The sequence below is a fragment of the Littorina saxatilis genome, linkage group LG15 (assembly GCF_037325665.1).
Source record: "Littorina saxatilis isolate snail1 linkage group LG15, US_GU_Lsax_2.0, whole genome shotgun sequence".
NCBI classification, from domain to species: domain Eukaryota; kingdom Metazoa; phylum Mollusca; class Gastropoda; order Littorinimorpha; family Littorinidae; genus Littorina; species Littorina saxatilis.
In genome coordinates this window covers 48,870,057-48,890,649 of record NC_090259.1, presented here as the reverse complement: position 1 = coordinate 48,890,649, position 20,593 = coordinate 48,870,057, and the positions used below count along the sequence as shown (strand labels likewise).

Genomic DNA, 20,593 nt, shown 5'->3' with positions numbered 1-20,593 from the left:
TAGATTGTATACTCCCCTTATTTCTTCGAAAGCCCACCTGGTGTGGTAGGATGATAGTGCTTCCACAGAAGTGATCTGGGTTCAGTTCCCAGTCAAGGAAATTTGCCTGATTGTTTTGTTTCCTTTTTTCTTCTTGTTGTTTGTTTATGCATGTTCAGGCACTATTGCCATGATCATTATGGGTAGTAGTTTTGTGTGGTTTGGGAAGGTCTGAATGGAAGATTTCTATTTTTGTTTGTTTTGTTTCTCATCGTACATCTTCTTGTGCAAGTGGGTGGTATTTTCTGAGCCTGATATTTCATCACATAATTATTAATGATACATATCTGTTGCAGAGGTACTCCACCTACACAAACAAGGGCTGCGAGAGCGTTGAAACGGCCATCAGCATCATTCCTTGATCCGTTTAAGTAAGCTTTTTTTATTTTTGTTTTTGGCATCCACCAGGGCAATAACATTTTAAAAGTTATTTTGTGACATTAAGTAAGAAAGAAAGGTAAGTGTGTGCGATGATACTAGAAAACCGTAAGGTAGTTAGATTGTACAAACATTGTCCTTTCTATGCCTGGAAAGTAATATCTGTGCTTGTGCTAGGATAAACTTTTCATCCTTTTACACTGTTTGCAGCTTGACTTCTATTGACATCACCCTGCAGTCTGAGTCAGACTGTGAAGAGACAGCGGATCCTGATGATCCAGAGTATGAACCAAGCTGGAAGCCATTCTGTAAGTTGTTGAAAGTCTTGTTCATAAGTTTTAAATTCATCGTTGGTATGGAAGTGCTATCATTGTTTTATTTTTCTGTATCCAAGGTCGTTTTGGTTGTTGCTTAGACTACTGTATTGTCTGTTCGAGGGACCAATATAGGACGTTTTAAATCTTCTTGTCGTTTGCCTAGGACGTTTTAAATTATTTAAAAATAAACAAATGATATTTTGGTATGTATTTAAGAACAAAAGTTGTTATAGGCAAGTAGTACTATTTTGTGTGAAAAGTACTAGTTTGTATCTATTGTGGTGGAACCGGCACGGTTGGCCTAGTGGTAAGGCGTCCGCCCCGTGATCGGGAGGTCGTGGGTTCGAACCCCGGCCGGGTCATACCTAAGACTTTAAAATTGGCAATCTAGTGGCTGCTCCGCCTGGCGTCTGGCATTATGGGGTTAGTGCTAGGACTGGTTGGTCCGGTATCAGAATAATGTGACTGGGTGAGACATGAAGCCTGTGCTGCGACTTCTGTCTTGTGTGTGGCGCACGTTAAATGTCAAAGCAGCACCGCCCTGATATGGCCCTTCGTGGTCTGCTGGGCATTAAGCAAACAAACAAACAAACAAATATCTATTGTGGTTTAAGCCCTGTACACGTGAAATTGTCCGAAATTGAAAGAAAAATTATCACATGTATACCCCAAAAGAGCCCCACGCTTTACCTCAAAGTCTAATACTCGGATGAGACGAAAAACCGAGGTCCCTTCGTGTACACTACATTGGGGTGTGCACGTTAAAGATCCCACGATTGACAAAAGGGTCTTTCCTGAGAAAATTGTATAGGCATAGATAAAAATGTCCACCAAATACCCGTTTGACTTGGAATAATAGGCCGTGAAAGGTGAATGTCAATATAACACTTACCTCGACAGTACTATTCTTGCACATTATCTATTATAGGCCGAAAAAATTTGACAAAACGCTGAGTGGGTACAATTATCTCCCATAACCATGCGCCACCGTGGATCCCAAGCACTGTCCGAGTGCTTCCCCCTTACAGGATGTAGGTGGCGCGTCCTCTTTCTTTTTTCGCGCGTGTCAGACCGGCTGTGTTTCTGCTACGCTCCCGGATTATTTTGGACTAAGAGGCTTCTTTTCTGTGTGGACTATCACCTGTTGGATTATTGTGTGTTATTCCACTTCTGGCTTGAGGCTACGTTGTGTTTCCTTCAACTTGTGCCTCCGTTTTTGTGTGGCGGACTCGGCGTGCCTCCCGTCCTACTTCGTGGTGACCGGTCGTCTGCTTCTCGTTTCGCCGCATTCACTTGAGTATAGACCTAAATTTTCTACGGGTATTAGCAATGCAGCGGTGTCTAAACCTCGGGTTTCATTTCCCAAGGGGGATGTCTTTCTGGTCCTCAAACTCCTGCGTAGCAATGAGTTTGAACCCCTGGCAGGCATCAGTATCAAGTTGCTGATTTTTAAGACTAATTGTTCCTCATCGCTTTAGCCACTTGCCGTAGACTCAGTGGTATTCAAGCTTTGAGTGGCCTGGACTTTGACATTGAGTTCACCACACAGCAGTGGTTACCAGCATGGTCACTTCAGTCTAAGGTATGTTTCTTGGGTATATTTTCTTTTACGGTAGTACTGTTCGAAAATTGCCTGGGTATCTTAATCCTTGGATTTAAGTGATTTTGATTAAGGAGTTTAATACTCTACATATCACCCTCACACCACTCTGGTATTCTGTGCAAGAATAGTACTGTCGAGGTAAGTGTTATATTGACTGTAAGGCTTCTTTTTAAGCCTACTGTCTATATGATACTTACCGAGACAGTACTATTAGAGTTTCCCTCCCGCCTCCCCTCTTGATATGTTATGGGCTTTTTGAGGGTCTGCAGCTCATAAAGAAAGAGGACGCGCCACCTACATCCTGTAAGGGGGAAGCACTCGGACAGTGCTTGGGATCCACGGTGGCGCATGGTTATGGGAGATAATTGTACCCACTCAGCGTTTTGTCCAATTTTTTCGGCCTATAATAGATAATGTGCAAGAATAGTACTGTCTCGGTAAGTATCATATAGACAGTAGGCTTAAAAAGAAGCCTTACAGTTCGCCTAATAGGCTTGAAGTTTGCTGGTCGATGTGAATACGTTATATATTGTGTGTAAAAAATGTCTGTTTGTCTATCTGTAAAAAATTCCATTTCAAACGGCATGTAGAGCGCGGAGAGCACAGTTAATTGTGGTTCGCGCTATATAAGCTCTTAATAATAAATAAATAATATATTCATTTGAACTCTCGTGTTTGTATTTTTTTTTTAGATTTAACTTTTACGCTCAGAGGAATGCAATGTTACAGAATTGGTGTGAAAAACGTGCTCACGCGGCACACCTGGCTGGCTTAGGTCAGCGTTATGCGTCACTGAGGCTCATCCGGGGTTAATATTTACCCACTTTTGGTCACATCGCTGAAAATGTTACCAGAGTACAACAAAAACTATTGACTCTAGTGCTTAACCCTTTTCAGACAAGATAGTACTAATCGTCCTCAACAACTTTTATTTGTAGACACTATGCAAAAGTTTATTGGATTTTTTAAAAATGATTTAAAACGTCCTCTGCTGGTCACCCGGACGGACTATATCTATTCATTATAAATTGTCCCACTTTATAGTGTCCTGGTCAATTTCAAAGTGTTATAGGTTTCTTCTCTTTCACGCGAGCAGTGTTGATCTGAAAGAACATGGGCAACAGCAGGATGTTGTGAATTTGACGAAAAATACAAAATCGATAATAAAGATGGCTAAATATTTTAGTCGCTTCTTTTCTAAGTTGACTCATGATGTTACGTCTCACTGGCACCGCACGCTACTTTTCCTGCACGTCATGCGCTGTGATTGTCAGACTGGTTTAATATAGATTAATTGTTATTGATATACAGAAGTAGGCCAGCCGAATCCGTGAAGACTAGCTGTCCAGCACAGTGCCTTCAACATAGCAGCTGTCTACCGTTGACGTTGTAGCTTGAATAAATCTAAAACACATTACAGTGCAGAGACACACATATACAGTGGAACCTCCCTTTCAAGACTTCAACAAATCTGAAAAAATCAGATCTTAAAAAGGAGGGAATCTTAAAATGGGGGACAATTTACAGAGGTTGTTAGCAGGAAATCTGTGAAAACAGGGTCTTAAATTGGGGGGGGGGGGGTCTTAAAAGGGGGGTTCCACTGTATACACTTTTGAATGCATTTTTTTTTAAGGCCATCCCTTTATGTGCTTTGGTGACACTGTTTTCACTTATTTCAGCCCAGAGGAAGTACAGAAAGAGGCAACAGAGGTGAGCTTCGAAGGGATGTTTTTTGGAGAACTGAAGCAAGAGGACCCTCAGGAAGAAGAAGAGGAGGAAGGCTTCATTGGGAGAGGAATCCACCTGGTACATGAGCTGGAATGCGAAAAGGTGGCAAGCTCTCCCATGGCCCTTTGCTCCGTTGAGCAGGTCAAGCAGTTGGCCCTGACCTCCATCACCACCTGCATAGCTGACAGTGACAAGTGTGGCAAACCAGTCACACTTGAGCACAGTTTTGTGGGCTCTGCTTTGTAGTCAAATGGGTAAGACTGGATCACAAGATATATAATTCACAATAAATAGACCCTTTTTAGTTGACAGCACTGAGTAGTAAGAGAATCAGCGTCTGAACAGCTGAATTTTGATTGATTAAGGATACAAAGGAATGCACTAAGTTAGCCATTATTTGTGACAGTCATGGTCATGTCCATAAAAAACAAACTCTCTGGTTCCAATGAAAATCTTACGATCCTGTTTTTTTCTGACAGGTATGCGATAGTGGTCATGTGAGCAACACCTGGTGCTCCCAGCCCATTCTCAACAGGCGCCTTCACAGCGGGGACTTCCGTTTGGCAATGGCAATAGTGACATCGGGCAACAATTTTGGCAAAATCGAAATGCTGGGGAAGCACCTGAACTTGAAGATGCTCTCAAGGACGTCCTTCTTCCAGATTCAGGGCCATTACATTGTTCCAACGATCGATGATTTCTGGAAGGATCACCAGACCAGGGTCCTGGACTCAATTAGAAACAAGGAGATAGTTGTTTTGGGTAATTCATTGATTTGATCTGTGTGTGATTTTTCTTCTTTGGAAGCTACTTGCATTCTTGCAAAATGGCAGAAAGAATAATGGCCAGTGTTGTCACGCATGAAAATGTAATGTGATTCCAAACCCACCCTTCTTCCCTTGACAATTTTTTTTATCCTGTCTGAAAGAGTGAAAGTCCAAGCCAGCCGCAATGCATTGATGATCAGGCCGTTACCACTCCTTGAAAAATAGTTGCATGCAAGTAAGTTTCTTGGTCTTTTGCAGGAGATGGCCGCAATGACTCGCCTGGGTACTGTGCCCAGTACTGCACATACACTTTGATGGACAGTGAAACCAAAAACATCCTGACCATCAAAACTGTCCACAAGAGGGAGACGGACGGAAAGTCGCCACGAATGGAGACAGAGGGCTTCCGCAGGGCAATGAGTGACCTCCTGCAGAAGGGCATCAATGTGAAGGAGGTGGTCACAGATGCACACACAGGCATTGGAGCTGTGATGAGTGAGTATGCAATAATGGCAAAAGCTTTAAAAAGAGTTTTGTTGTTGGGTTTTTTAACATCTGTCAGGTTGTTATCAGAAGAAAACATTTTTTTGACAAGTAATGGTTTTTATTTTTTAAAGTACACATACATTGTTGTGTGAGCTTACATTTGCACTAAATTAGTTCAGTTCCAAGTGTTGTTATACAATTAAAACACAAAGTAACGACACTGTTGCTTATATTTCAGAGGGCACATATCCTGCTTTGAGTCATTCGCACGACATCTGGCATGCTGCGAAGAACCTGAGCAAGAAACTAACAAAGGTATATTGTCATATGGTGACAAGGTTTCTTTCTTTACTTTACTTTCTTTATTTGGTGTTTAACGTCGTTTTCAACCATTCAAGGTTATATCGCGACGGGGGTGACAAGGTTGATTTAAATCGTTTTGTTTATGGCAAGTAATAAGCTGATAATTTAGTGTTTATTCATGAAAGCTTTTCACGTTTTACCTGACGGACAACATAAGTGAGTGATGCTGCGTCAAAACTGTTCTAATTGAGGAGAATTTAGATTATGTCATACGATGTTTGATCCAAATCAGACTTATAAAAGAAGCGTCTATAACTGTTTCATGTCCTATTCTGTTAGAATAGAAGTAAGTAACAGACACAATGGGACCCCTTTTAAGACCTTCAACAATCTGAGAAAATTGTGTCTTAAAGTTAAAATGTTGGTGAATTTACAGAGGTTATGAACAGACATTCTGGAAAAGTAAGGTCTTAACAGGGGAGGTCTAAAATTGGGAGGTCAAAAGGGTGTTTCATGATCATTATTTCCTTGAATGAAGGCAAGTGCAACCTTCCCATATACTGCAAAGACCTTAGCAGCTTTACCTGAGACAAATGACCCAGTGGGTAATAACAAAGAGATTCCAAAAATCAAACCAAGCAAGATGGAAGCATTATTATAACTTATATGACAGTGTTAAATGCAATAATCTCACCTTCAGTGTTCTATCTTCCAACAATATGGAAAAGACACCATGTTGGTAAACTTTATTTTGCATTGGAAGGGCAGTAATACTGAGATGGTTATTGTTGTAAAATTGAATAGATTAGGAAAGGTATGTAAAGTAGCTGTATGCATAATGCACAATTTGCTTCTGTATTTTAGCTTGGAAGCCTAAGGAAACATGCTGCTCTACAGAAGTGGACGAAAGACATCGTGAATCATTTTTGGTTCACCTGCCGAACAGCTACAGACCACAGGCAGTTTGTGGTATGTTTTTTTTAATGCTATGCATGTACTTTAAATGTTAGACAAGAAGAGCAAACGCTCGATCGAGTCACTTTCGCAGTTCTGAATATTATATGAGGCATCAGATGGACAGGAAGAAATTGCTATTCACAACACAATGCATACCTGAAGCATACCTGTGACCTTGAAAAAGGTCAAAGGTCACCAAAGCAGACGTCAAAGTGTAGAGGTCACTGGGAGTCACGTTCACATAAAATTTGAGCCCGGTCACTTTTATAGTTTCCGAGAAAAGCCCAACGTTAAGTTGTGTGTTGCCGAACAGAAAAGGCTAGTTATCTCCCTTGTTTTTCTGATAACGTTCGTAAAAGGCTACAGATGTAAATACTTTGATGTAAAGAATAATCCTACAAAGTTTCAATCACATCCGATGAACTTTGTCAAAGATATAAAATGTCTAATTTTTCCTTTGACGCTGACCTGTGACCTTGAAAAAGGTCAAAGGTCAACGAAACCATCGTTAAAGTGTAGAGGTCATTGGAGGTCACGACTAAACAAAATATGAGCCCGATCGCTTTGATAGTTTCCGAGAAAAGTCCAACGTTAAGGTGGTGTCTACGGACGGCCGGCCGGCCGGACAGACTAACACTGACCGATTACATAGAGTCACATTTTCTCAAGTGACTCAAAAAGTTGACCTCCATGGCCAACAAACAGCTGTCACCCCATGCACTTAATTATATAATTGCCATATAAAATGTGTTGACTTTTGGGGGTAAATTTCAGATAAGGAAACAAGGAAGATATATGAAATCCGTTCGTGTAACAAGGCATAGAAAAACTAATTGCTCTGGATACAAACTGAGGGGGGTTGTTGTCAATATGTAACTAAACCACATATTTCAGCCTTCAGTTTATCGATTATGTAAGTCCTAGTAGCAAGGTTGTTTGAGTATGTATCTTTTTTTTTTTAAACTCGTGTACAGGAGCTCCTTTGCGGTGTTTTGCACCACATCACAGGAGACCATGAGTGGGCCCTTGGATGCTGCCAGCATGGTGAGCTGTCTGACAGTGACAGAAACAAACCTTGGCTGGACGCCAGAGAGGACAGCGATACCATCAAGGAACTGGCTAACATTCTCCTGCACCCTCGCCTTCTCAGTAAAGTGAAACACTACTTGAACTTCCGGTGAGTTGTTTTCGTTTAAGGTGGGATCTTTTTATTACATTTAGTCTAGTTTGGACAAAATATTTTTCATGTAGACTATTTTTGGATAACCAGAATTTGGCTATTGACTGGGAATCGAGAAGAGGGTGATAGTATTTGCATTAACATGTGGTTTGTCCGTGTGTAAAGAAAAAACCTGGGCTATCAAGTTATTAAAAACAGCATCAGAACACAGATAAAGTGAGCATAGCATGTTCAGTTTGGTATGGTAACAAAACTGATAGCAGTAGTATGAACTTAGACCCATGATATCTGACATCTGTGCATTATGACAACACAGGAGCACAGCTGACCTGGAGGTGTTTCACCAGCACATACTCATGTATTGTGCCAAGAGGTATGCTTACACGCCTCCAGTGTACAGGATCAGGAATGTCCTTGCTGCTCTGGACCACAACTTCCATTTGGGGAGGAGTGTGAAAACAAAACCAGATGGACAAATCCAGTAAGATATATATTAAAATGGTGTTGTTTTGTCATTATTTTGCTGTTTTTATGTTGTTTCAATTGTTTGTTTCTTGTTACGGGTTATTGTGTTCTTGGTTACTTCAGCACACATACCAACATACACTGTCCACATCAATAGACACAAACAAGCTGATGGTATCCCTTTTTATTCCCTTTTTTCTGCATGAAAAGAAATCATAGAAATTGCAATCACATTACATTTGTTCATAACATAAAACATCAAATTATGAAGAGAAAACTATTCAAAACAGTCAGAGAAAAAAGACACATCAATTATGTTTCCAGGTACATTTCACACAGGGTAGGCAACTATGTGAGCAATAGTGTGGAACGTGGGTTAGAACTATTACGTAAACTGCAGTAAAGCTGCAGTAAACCAAAAGTATCTTTTATACAAATTCTCTATACTCCTTTTTTTGTTCTTCAAAGTACTAACACGAGACTTTAGTGGGGGGTTGCTAAGACTGAGAACTGTGTTACAAAAAACTAAAAAGGTATGTTGCCATAACGTTGTTATTGAGAAAAAATATATGTTACAATCACGAATATATTGACCCAGCGTGTAAAGTGATTGTTGTGTAAGGCTTGCTTTGGTCAATATATCCTCACATTTTTTTTATTGGTAGGTACCACCGTTGCTTCAATAAAAAAAGTGGACGGTGGACTGTGTTCCCTGTGAAAGAGGAAAAAGACTACAGCTACCTAAAAGACCTGACCCTCCAGGCTCTTCTCAAGCGCATGCAGGACAGACGCGGAATGAAGAGGAGCAGAGACCTGGAGGATGCTGATCCCCGCCGCATTGCCCGAACCATCATGGGTCAGGCTCCGCCCCCAACTGCTCAGCTGGCAGCTGAGCAGGTGTCCAGATTTTCTGGCACACCAGCTTTTTCTTCAAACTAGACTTGCAACCCTCTTAGCTAACCAGTTTTTAGAAAGTTCTGACCAAACATTATTAATACCTCAGAGCTGAAAGAACAAAACAGAATTTGTATTCTTCCAATTGTTTACAGCATGTGTTTGGTGAAAAATAAATATCTGCTGCAATCCACTCATTACTTCTTTGTTTACCCGACTTTCCCATTTTTGGAAGGCTTTATCCCAGGTCATTTTGCCTGTGTAATCTTAGATTCAGGATCTTTAAAATTGACCTCAGATATTTTTGTTAGGCTATATATTCCAAGGTGTTAAAACCCTTACAGAATGGACACCATAACTTAATCCACAACGTGTACCATAATTATAGCATAAAAAACCTAAAAAAAAACCAGATTTTCTTGCATTCAGCCGAATAGAAAATGAGTGTTTGGTTAGTTTTTTTTATTTAAACAAAAAGACATCATAAGATCAGAACATAATTATAATCAGTGTAATCAACATGTATAATTTCTATACCACAGTGATTTTAGGTAGTGCTAGAAACAAAAAATCAGTCCACAAAAACTTATGTCGTAATGAATATAATACAACGCTAACAATCTCTAAATCAACTTGTTGGACGACCAACAGTCATTTCGTACACCAAATAACCCAGTACTGTCGTTGCCCCAACTAAAATGTTTGTACTTGTAGTTTCTTGAGACAACATGATTTTGCCAACATCATCTTGCTCTCTGTAATATTAATTGTTCCATCTTTCATGCTCTATAATTCTTTTAGATAATGCCAACTCTACAAACAACGGGCTAAAACAAGCGCCAAGTATCATGTTTTTGTGGCGTACGGAACGCGTTTGAAAGTGGAAGCAAAAATGTATCCGGGTAATAGGTTAGCTCTGTCAAGGGAATAATGGGAAGGTGATGGCTGGTTAGAGATATTGTGGGTATTTTCCAAGCTTGTATACACAATCATTGCTCTTTTGCCCGTTTTGCCCACCGGCGCGCGCCAAAGCAGCTTTTGAATGGTGTGTTCATAAGTTGCACTTGAACACAAAATGCAGAAAAACAAACACGTTTCGGTTTCGCATCCGTTGATAATGCCATACTATTTGAGTTTTCTCTTATTTTGTTGTTGTTGCTGATCAATATTCAATTTCATTTGTTGTGGGTGCGGCACAGAGCTGTGTGATACTGTGTTTGGCAGAGGACGGCTCAAAAAAGATGTTCTGTAGGGCAGACAGATCTTGATGATTTTTGACATAAATATTTACGGTACGAAGAATTTTGGTCCCCGTTAAACAATTAGCGGTCCATTGGAAAGGCATAGTAATTACTCACTAGTATCTTCTGCAATTTTAACCCCAGGTTTCTTGGCCTTGTAGACTTTTTGTAAATCTGACTTTTTGTACTTTGAAGAAAGTATTTACAGCATTTGATTTGAGCACCATTAAAAAAAATTACAAACGAAGTGTTTGCAACAAAAAAGTAATTTTTAGATTAGGTGACTCAAATAAAAAATTTTACAAGTACACGTACACAATTATGTGACAAATTTAACCATAATTTCAAGATAAAAGTTTTCTTTTTTTTTCTTCTCAAAAATACCCTTCAGCCCCCATTTTTGGCCTTGTACTGTTCACTGCCACAGACAGATACAAGGAAAAGATGACACATTTGACATGTTATAAATACTGGATGGCTTTAACCATGTTTAATCGCCAAAACGGTCTGGTTTAAATCCGGTGTATTGGCCCCATGCATCTGGAAATTTATCCCTGATCTTCCAAACGCAACACGATGGTATAACACGTCTCTGTCCCGCACCAAGCCTCCCATGGACCCACAATATAAACTGGCGATATGCTGCATGCCTATTGGCTCTGTTGTTGTCGTCTGCCTCGTCATCTGCCCGTATCATGTCCTGGCGATACTTTCTGGCCAGGCTCACGACAGCTTCATCCAGAATAAGGACCTCAAAATCCTGTTATAGAAAGAAATATGCATTTGTTGTTGTACATAGAAACCGTGGTTTCACATCTGCCATATACTTTTCCTTTCTTCTTTTCATATTGAAAAGTATGTGTGGTATGTAATCTCACTGATGGTTTTAACTTTTTTCAGTAAAGAAATTGAGTTTATGTATGTGTTTTATATGTTCTGCATACAGGATTGTTAGAATTTCCATGTGTTTGCTCTCTAAACACATATATAATATATTAAAACCATTTAAAGTTGCTTTTTTTGTTTTCTCCTTCCTTTTCCTCACAAGTGTCTGTTTCTGGATGAATGTTTATGCAGGGGGCATTGTATATTTCAAGCTTGGGAAAAAAGAGGAAACCAAAATTAGATTGAGAGAAAACATAGTATTATCCATCTGAAGGCTTGTCACATTTTGAGTATACTGGAGACTCACTCCATTTTAAGACCCTGTTTTCTCCGATATTGTTTTCATAACTTCTGTAAATTTACAACAATTTTAAGAGTAAGACTCCCTCCTTTTTAAGATCTGAATTTCTTAGACTTTGTGAGGTCTGAAAATGTGGGTTCCACTGTACCTGCATCAAATGGATAGTATGGAAAGTGCTACAAACACAAACATACAACTGACTTACGGCCAAGAGTGTGAGGCATGTTGCCTTACGGCAACATACTTCTTCAATCGTTTTTCGCATTATGCGGCACTTGCCACAGATGCACCAGTCAGGCACTCCCTCTCCAGCAGGTGGGGGGTGACCATGGTCTGGTCTGTCCGGGGCTGGCTCCAGAACGTCGAAGACCAAGCTGGGGTACTTCTCCAGCATGGTCACAAACAGCTCTCGCAGACGCTGCTCGCTAACAGTTTCAATCATTGTCTGCAACAGTAAATAAGAGAGAAGACAAATGTCATATCATATTTACAATCTCCATGGGTCGGGCTGAAAAAAAGTAACACAACACTAACACTTCAGTAAACAACACCATGTTCCAAATCACATAAGAAACAAAAGAAGTTTGCACTCACTCTCATTCTAGAACGTCTGTCACGAATGACAGTAAGCGCACTTGTAACGGCCAACTGTCCCCTGGAACCGCGTCGAATTCTCTGCCTTCCTCTGCCACCTCTTTGTCTTCCACTTCCATCAGGTTGTCTCCCTCTTCCACCATCACTTGCTTCTCTTGTAGTTGTAACTGTTAGTGTCGCTCCTCTTCTCCCCCTGTGCCGAATAGTTCGTCCCCTCCCTCTCGTTGGAGGTGTTCCCCTCGCTGGAGGGGTTCCTGACAGCGACACCTCACTGAGGGGGTACACCCGTGTTGGTGAGCCACTACTGGCTGTAGAGACATCCGCATCAACCTGAAATTGATTTCTTATTATATAATTATCAAATACTACTGAACTCAAACTAACACTTCATGTGTACACACACAGAACACACACACAAAATAATTTCGGATGGGAAAATCCTGTTCACAATGACATTTATAAAACAGCAGAGCAAACCAACCAACTGTGGTTAGTGACTTGCTAACGAATTTACAGTGAGGATGATTTTAATATACTGAACACCTAGTGACCTACCCCTCGGCGAAATCTCAAACAAAAAACCACTGGGACATGAGCTATGACTCGCTTTCAGACCTGAAGAAATGCGATCTAACGCCCACCTATATTTCTGTAACCACAGAACCGAAAGTGAAACTAAAAGGGTGGTGTAGTGGTATCCGGAGTAACCGTTACACCCCCCCCCCCCCCCCTCTTCACTTAAAACGTCCAAACATATAAATATGTATGCACTTGAAATCAATCTTATTATTTTGATGTATAGAAACGTCTGGCTTATAAATGAGGTTGATCCAGGACATCATCATGATCGACATGTATCACAAGTCTTGTGAGCAGATTTTTGCCGCATGAAAGAACAAAAGTATACACACTCACCTCTGTGCCCGTAGACTCCGACATATTGTTGTTCACGTCCACAACAAAAACAAAACTAGACGTCTTCCGTGATCACGGTTTCGTCGAAGCCAAAATATGACAAGACTCAAAAGAAACAGACCGTGTTACTGTCAACACTGAAAGGCTGGCGTCTTGCCGGAAACGGCACAGAGCATGCGCACAGAACAAACTGGTATCTTCCGATGTCACAGAGTACAAATAAACATAATGATTTCTTGTCTGGTTTACTTGTTCTAAATGGCCATTAAATGTTATTCATTGGCTCTGAATGCGGCATTAGAGGTAGTTGTAGGCTATAGCTAGTGTGTTTCATCAGGCTAAAACTGTTTTTATCGTGAGAAGATTTGAATCGTTCTGTAAACCATTTTCGGCATACTGGGGCTTTAAGAACATAAGTGAAACTACTTGTATTTAGATGTTCGAAATCAGTGTGCATCTATGTTAAAGAGAGCGACAGAAGAGGTGTGTGTGTGTGTGTGTGTGTGTGTGTGTGTGTGTGTTTTTGTGGGTGCGTGTCTGTATGTCAGAGAGACAGTATCTGTGTGAGATTGCGTGTGTGTATGTCAGAGAGAGAGAGAGAAAGAGAGAGAGAGAGAAAGAGAGAGAGAGAGAGAGAGAGAGAGAGAGAGGGAGAGTTAGGGAGTGTGTGTGTGTGTGTGTGTGTGTGTGTGTGTGTGTGTGTGTGTGTGTGTGTGTATGTGCGTGCATCTATATGTGTTTGGTGGTTCGTCCTATAAACTTATTCTGTGAAGACATTCAAACCCACGTACCTTTCAAGCCTTAGATCTTTTTTTTCTGCAGAAAATGAAAAAAAGAAAAAAATGCGTTTTAACACAATACAGTTGAACATAAAGCACGATGCAAGCAGAGAACAAAGCAACTTCTCATCAAGTCTGGCTGCATCATCTACAACCAGCAGCTACATCGTCCACTAGGGAAAAGATGATTTTTTAAAGTTCAGCGAACTTCTGGACATCGTCGTCGAACTACATTGTTTGTGTGTTATGTTTGCGTCTTCGTGAAGGTACTGGTCATTGTGGATTGTTAATTTCTTGAATATTTGATATGTAAACATTGTGTTTAATTGTGATTATACTCGTGATAATTATATGTTACTTGTGTATTAATATACTCATTGTTATCTATTTCTGTTTTTGTATTACAATTTCTGTATGAAAGGGAACGAACATGCGTGAGACAGATCGGAGTCAGATATGTGTGAGTGATACACAGTTTGCTACAGATCTGAATCCATCACAACGATGATCAATATGAATGACTTTTAAGCATTCTTTTTGCTGACATGGGCGAAGAATGTGCAAAGTGATTTGTTTAAAAAGTGGAAAATGACATCGACTTTTCTGTTGAATTTATTGGGGAAGGATCTTGCTTGTTTTAAAAGTGGAAAATGATACGGACTTTTCTGTTGAATTTATTGGGAAAGGATCTTGCTTGTTTTAAAAGCTCAGGATGTATTACGGATTTCGTTGGATTGAATTTAATACATTCACCCTTTTGGAAAGAAGTATTGAATTGATGGTAAGAAAATACAACGCACGTTTATAGCGAGTGCAGTAGCGTTTTGGATGAACGTATATTTAATAACCCGGCCATCGTGTACAGAAGTAAAACGCTATTTTTAAAACATTAGATTCAAGCTGACGTTGTACATGTTAAAGATGTATGGGTCGGAAATGAATGCATTCACTATGGACAGAGTTGTGTTAAAAGGCAGTTTGAATATTGGGCCATAAAAACAGCTTTGTGCGCGCGAGCGAGCAAGCCGCGAGATAGTGAACAAAATAACACCAGCCAGCGTCAAGCAGACAACCAGTCGCGCCCTGTAGTTTTCGCTACTTGCTGGTGACGGTGAAAAGTACGATTCCCTGCGCTGAACGCTTTAGGCAAAATAAATATTAAGTTCAGCGTGATCAAAATGAGTGGATTTTGGCACGTCATTGTACAAAAGAAGAACGATTAAGATTATTACAGTGGAAGATTTTGCGTAACGTGTATTCCACCAACATTTTATTGTATGAAATGAAGATTAAAGAAAATAATGAGTACACTTTTTGTGGAAAATGGAATTTATTGAGCACTTTGTTCTGGAGTTGTAAGAAGATGAGAGCTTTTTGGGTAAATGTTCACAATTACATAGTTATGTATGTAGGGGAAGGGCTCCTAATATGGACCACTTTTTGTTTCATGCTGATAACTAGCGTGTTTTTTTGAGAAGAAGTTTCATTTTGTGTTTGGTAGTCCTTCTCTCTTAGCGTTAACCGTTAGGACTAATTAGAGTGAAATAGCTTTGATAGACATCCAGCAAAAATTTAATACAGAAAAAAAATCACAAATGGTCCATATTAGGAGCCTGGGCGCCTAATATGGACCAGTCAAGCGGCCTTCACGAATCACTGTAAAAAGCCCCCTATACTTCAAAATAACATGATACAACTTAGTGTACAAGTCAGACTAATTAAAATATGCTTTAGATTTATCTGTTTCGGGTCGATGAGAGCATTATTTGAAGCACACCAGGAAACTAAAGAAGCTTATCAAAAACAGAGTGAAGATATGTGAAATTATCAACTTCCACGAAAAGAAGACTTTTTGTTATATTTTTTTTAAATCTCGAGGGCAAGTTATAGGTTATTTCCTGCAAGCTTCTTAATGAATTAATGAAAATAGCCTTTAGCTTTTATTTTCTTCGACTTGTTGAAGGTAGTCCATATTAGGGGACTCGCACATACTTTGAGATTTTGCTATTATTTTTTATTTGCAGGAGAAACTCGGGGTCAACACTGCTAAAATGTAAAAAATACCGTCTTAGCTGTCATATATAGCAATTTTTGTGTGATAAAAGCTTTGGCTGTAGACAGAAACGAGTCCATTTTAGGCGTCAAATTTAGAGTGAACGCTGCCAAAAGTGAAAAAAGAGAAAAAACCTAACGGTTTTGAGGTTTGTGTTTCTGCAACTGTTTTGACATGTGCAAGTTATCCAGAGAGGGTGAATACAGCGAATGAAATTGTTTTGAGCGCACTAGCGCCGTTAGTTTGTCAGAACAGGAGGTGGTCCATATTAGGAGCCGGTCCATATTAGGAGCCTTTCCCCTAAGTAAAAACTTTATTTGACTGAACAAGATGTGCTTTTTGGATATAAAGTAAATGATACTGTGAAATCCCTAGCAAACGCCCGCTCAGTATCTAGCAAACGCCCATCCCCCATTTTTGGCCAAAAGTAGTGCAGAGGGGTTTAATCTGTTGACAGTCGGCCTTCTTTAACTACGATTTGTGCATACAGTTCGATGGTTCGCCTTTTTTTTTCGGGGGGGGGGGGGGGGGGGGGAGGGTAAATTACGTCATGTCTTTCAGTGACGTCCTTCAGTGACGTATATTATTGAGTGCTTTACACTTCTCTCGTTGACAAGCACTTGCCTTCTATTCTACGTTCAGCCATGCCAAAGCACAAATCCTATACAAGTGTGAGCTTGGGAACGACAGTTACGGTACACATGCACTTTTGTGCATCCGTGTGAACTCGTGGTACCTCTGTGCTATCGAGGATTCAAACCTGTACTATCGGGGATCCATTAAGGTTTCCGAGACTGTGTTTCGTTTCTATTGAATTGGTCTCGCGGAAGAGCCGATTCTAAAATTTGCATAGGTAAAACGATCGCTTTTTTGGTACAAGCCTCTGGAGTAAATTTTGTGATTAATGTTTTTGTGAACAAGAAACAATTGACAGGTGACTTTATTCCATCTCCCTTTTTCCCTCCGCCGCGATGTAAATTTGAATAGTTGAAGGTGACGTTTGACACCAACTAAAGAAAGTGGGGGTGCCCGACACCCCTCGAGTCGAACTTGTGTTGACCTAGTGATGCAGGCACGCGGGATGTGATGGGCTGAGTCTTTTTGTTTGCTTGGAACTTTGGAGTGAAGACAACCTATATTTTTTGTGGTGTGTTTTCTGGACGCCTTGTGTGACATGTCTGTCACAGGCTGAAATCCTTTGGGATGTGAGGAATTCTTTTGCTGGATGGCGGAGCGTGCGACGGTCTTTTCTTTCTAGAGGGGTGTAGTTAGATTCAGGTCTTTTCTTTCTAGAGGGGTGTAGTTAGATTCAGGTCTTTTCTTTCTAGAGGGGTGTAGTTAGATTCAGGTCTTTTTCTTTTTAGAGGGGTGTAGTTAGATTCAGTTAGTTCTTTTTTAGCTGGGTTCAGTAGACGGTTTTTTTAGACGGGTTTTAGTTTCGTTAGGTTTTCGTAGACTAGATTTCGTTAGAGGGGAGCAGTTAGTTTTAGTGGAGGGATTTTGGTCAGGTTTTGTTAGAGTTTTTGTAGATTTGGTTGTTTTTTGAAGAATTGTTTTTAGGTTGTTTTTTTAGATTTCGTTTGTTTTAGATTAGAGTCTCATTGTGGTTTTTTGGATTAAAGTTGAGAGTGAGGATTTAGAGTAGAGTGTAGTTTGGGGGAAGGATTTAGTGTGTTTTTAAAGGGTAGCTTTAGAGGAAAAATTTAGAATGTAGTTTTAGAGTGAAGAGTTAAAAGCGTTGTTTTTTTTGAGTTGTTTAGTCCTATAGTAATACATTGAAAGCTTTGTATTTGAAAATAAACCCCCGTTATCCCACACATTCCCCATTTCATCGTATGGAATAAAAGACCTGGTAATATAACTTGTGTCGTTTGCTTGAGTGTTTGAGCTCGGTAAGAAAGAGTAAAGTAAATTGGCACTCGGTTACACAAGTGACATACAAACTGGAAACCCTGAGATATCTTGAAAACTAAGCTGCATGCAGGCAATGTTTCGGTATGTGCCCGCGAGTTTTCTGTCGACAGAAAAAGAATGAGAGAGTGGAGGGAACACAGAAACATATTAGCCTTCGCCTGACCGGGTTATCGACTACACACAGAAGACATCGTGGGGCCGTGCGGACCCATGCTTCTCAAAGAAGGAAAAATATGCATACCCTTCCGTAGACCCATGCTTTCCAATGAAGCAAACACGTGTATCCCCTCCTGTAGACGCCGTGGTTAAATTTCCGCGAGAAGTAATTAAATTAAATTATTAATTTAATTATTACCGTGCGGAGTAAAGCTTCTCAAAAAAAGGAAAAAAGTGAATACCCTTCTGTAGACGTCGTGGGGCCGTGTGGACCCACATTGCTATGCATTAATTTCGCTCCATGCGACTTGCTTATTAATTCCAAAATTAAACAGATCGTAGAAAATGATGTTTAGAGTCAATACCTGAAGGTTTGTGACTTCTCTCCCTAGTTTTTATGTAAGTTCCTTCAGTTTGAGAAACATGGGTCCGCACGGCCCCAAGATGTCTTCCGTGTTGTCTACATTTGACCTTTGTTTTTTTAATTACTTCTCGCTGAAATTAATGATCTTTTAGAACATAAGAGCTTTTTATGTGTCTGAGGCATTCTTAAAGGCACAGTGCAGCTCACAGCCTTCGTTTTGCGTTTTTGTTGCAGCTGAGTGCATTTACAGTTCAAAAATCCTCCTATGGTAGTAAAACAAACCCAAAACTACCCAACGACGACATCTGTGAAGCTCGACAGTTTCTTGTTCACGCGAGTGCATAAATTAACCTAGTTATTACGTGGTGTTTGGTCGGAGTTCGATTCAACTGAGTGATTCCAGCCTCTATTTTGTTTTTCACAAACTCACGATGACGTCTGACATAGTTTGCCAGTGACGTGTCTTTTTGTGCATGATGTGATCTACCTGATCTAAATTTAGATCCAAAAATAGGTCAAGACCAGCCGGGTCCGAGTACGAAATTAAAATCGTAAAAAAATCGCAGTTCTTGACTCTTTGGATGCAAGTCAATGAGACTTGGTAGTTCTTCTAACGGATAGCTGCATGAGGTATGACTAAAAGCCCCAGGGGCTCCGTGCACCTGGATTTGACAAGTTCAGTACCTTTAAAAGCTCATTAAAAAAATTTCCAACTGGTTTAAGAGATATTTGCAATTAAACACCCTTCTGGGTCCACACGGACCCACGACGACCGGCGAAGGTTAGAACAGCAAAACGGGAAAGAAAGGGAAAAAGCAAGGTTGTCTGCACGACCGCCAGTTAAATATGAAGAAGTTGAGCAAGGTGCGATAGAATACTTGGAAGAGGGACGCGCTGTAGGACAGTGGTGAAGAATAAAGACCTACAGCGCAAGGCGATACAATTGGCATATTCAAGGCTTTGTAGCAACAAACATGTGGCTCAAGCGCTGGAAACTGCGCCACAAGGTTTCTTCTCGACGAGGAACCACTGCCAGCCAAAGGGTCCCTGCAGACTTCGAAGATCAACTTCTTCAATTCCGTCGAAATATTCTGCGACTTCATCATCGCCATGAATACCATCTGACCAGACGATTATTCGGTTTGACATGATACGCCCGTACAAACAACATGAAAGGCAGGAAACAAGTTGGAATCAAAAGCACCAAAGCGGAGAAACGAGGCCATAGTCCCACTCACTGTGACCCTGCCATTCCACGAAGTTCAACCAGGCTGGTGTCACGTCGGGGCATCATCAAACCCTACAAGTATGCAACATGTTAACGTTTTCGCTTCAAAAACATCCAAAATAACCTCAAGGTTACATTTTAATTTGTTACCTTACGGCCAGCGGAAATACGACACTGCTCATAACTAAGACTAATGTATTACTCAGGTGAGTCAAAAATGTATGTCTATGGACTTAAAGGCACAGTAAGCCTCCCGTAAACCATCACAGATACTGTCAGGCTTTTACACACAGTAAAAACACCCTTCCATTTGAACGCTCACCAAACGGGAACATCCTAGGTGCCCTACGTAAAGAGCGAGCATATTTTAAAGAATTAATTTTGCGCCGATTGCTCAGAGATAATCGGACAATGGTGCGTTTTGGCGCTAGACCTAATGTTTAAAATCTAAATAATAAATTGACAGCTTGTTACACAAACATTCTTAAATCATACAATGATTATTTTTTCATCAAGACAAGATCAGTACAATTCGAATTTTTGAAAGTTTGAAAAAAGAAAAGCCCGGAAGCAGGGTCACGCAAGGTCGTGGTTCTCGTAGCAGACGACGGTTTATAGGCATCGCAAGTTCCTCTGAACAGTCAAAAGCCATCGCTGGAGTTCTTGTGAACCACAGCCGTTTGTTTCGTGCATAGTCAGAGGTACATAATAACGTGCTATTGCAGATAAGCTCACATCGAGTCGCATTCAAATTAATAACTGACGACTACATTGTGAAACAAGAAGGGCAAAGCCCATACGACTCACATGCTTGACCTTGAATAACTAAACCTAGCAATGACATCATACACTAAGAACTGCTTTACACATTTTTCCAACCAAAATACATGTGACCTTGAGCCAAGGTCAAGGTCATCCAAGGTCATGCAACACAAAGCTGTTAATTCAAGACATAGGAAGTACAATGGTGCTTATTGGCTCTTTCTACCATGAGATATGGTCACTTTTAGTGGTTCACTACCTTATTTTGGTCACATTTCATAAGG

At 40.4% G+C, this 20,593-nt stretch overlaps 2 protein-coding genes and 1 long non-coding RNA gene across 4 annotated transcripts in view; 1 reads left to right on the top strand and 2 right to left on the bottom strand.

The window, feature by feature from the left end:
• Positions 1-20,593, bottom strand: part of LOC138949514 (uncharacterized) — a 725,664-nt gene that overhangs the window by 10,807 nt on the left and 694,264 nt on the right. Inside the window, exon 37 of one of the 2 annotated variants that reach the window (XM_070321340.1) lies at positions 13,845-13,869. In XM_070321340.1, the coding sequence (XP_070177441.1) occupies positions 13,845-13,869 (25 nt within the window). Of the gene's footprint in view, positions 1-13,844; positions 13,870-19,557; positions 19,620-20,593 lie in introns of those variants that run through there. The other variant, XM_070321341.1, reaches the window with a different exon arrangement.
• LOC138949522 (uncharacterized) lies at positions 4,064-11,372 on the top strand. The gene is made up of 8 exons (XM_070321365.1): positions 4,064-4,319; positions 4,545-4,827; positions 5,091-5,327; positions 5,557-5,633; positions 6,486-6,590; positions 7,553-7,755; positions 8,075-8,239; positions 8,889-11,372. The coding sequence occupies exons 2-8, from the start codon at positions 4,632-4,634 to the stop codon at positions 9,160-9,162; spliced, it is 1,257 nt and encodes a 418-aa protein (XP_070177466.1). The 5' UTR covers positions 4,064-4,319; positions 4,545-4,631; the 3' UTR covers positions 9,163-11,372.
• LOC138949532 (uncharacterized) lies at positions 11,346-13,444 on the bottom strand. The gene is made up of 3 exons (XR_011450321.1): positions 13,054-13,444; positions 12,139-12,468; positions 11,346-11,989 (listed from the first exon to the last, which is right to left on the bottom strand). It is a non-coding gene; the product is annotated as an uncharacterized lncRNA (long non-coding RNA).

Bases quoted from the DNA above. Each gene is read 5' to 3' on its own strand.
- LOC138949522 (XM_070321365.1), top strand. From the start codon at position 4,632: ATGGCAATAGTGACATCGGGCAACAATTTTGGCAAAATCGAAATGCTG. The intron at 5,634-6,485 runs GTATATTGTCAT...TCTGTATTTTAG, and splicing joins TGAGCAAGAAACTAACAAAG to CTTGGAAGCCTAAGGAAACA. The intron at 6,591-7,552 runs GTATGTTTTTTT...ACTCGTGTACAG, and splicing joins CAGACCACAGGCAGTTTGTG to GAGCTCCTTTGCGGTGTTTT.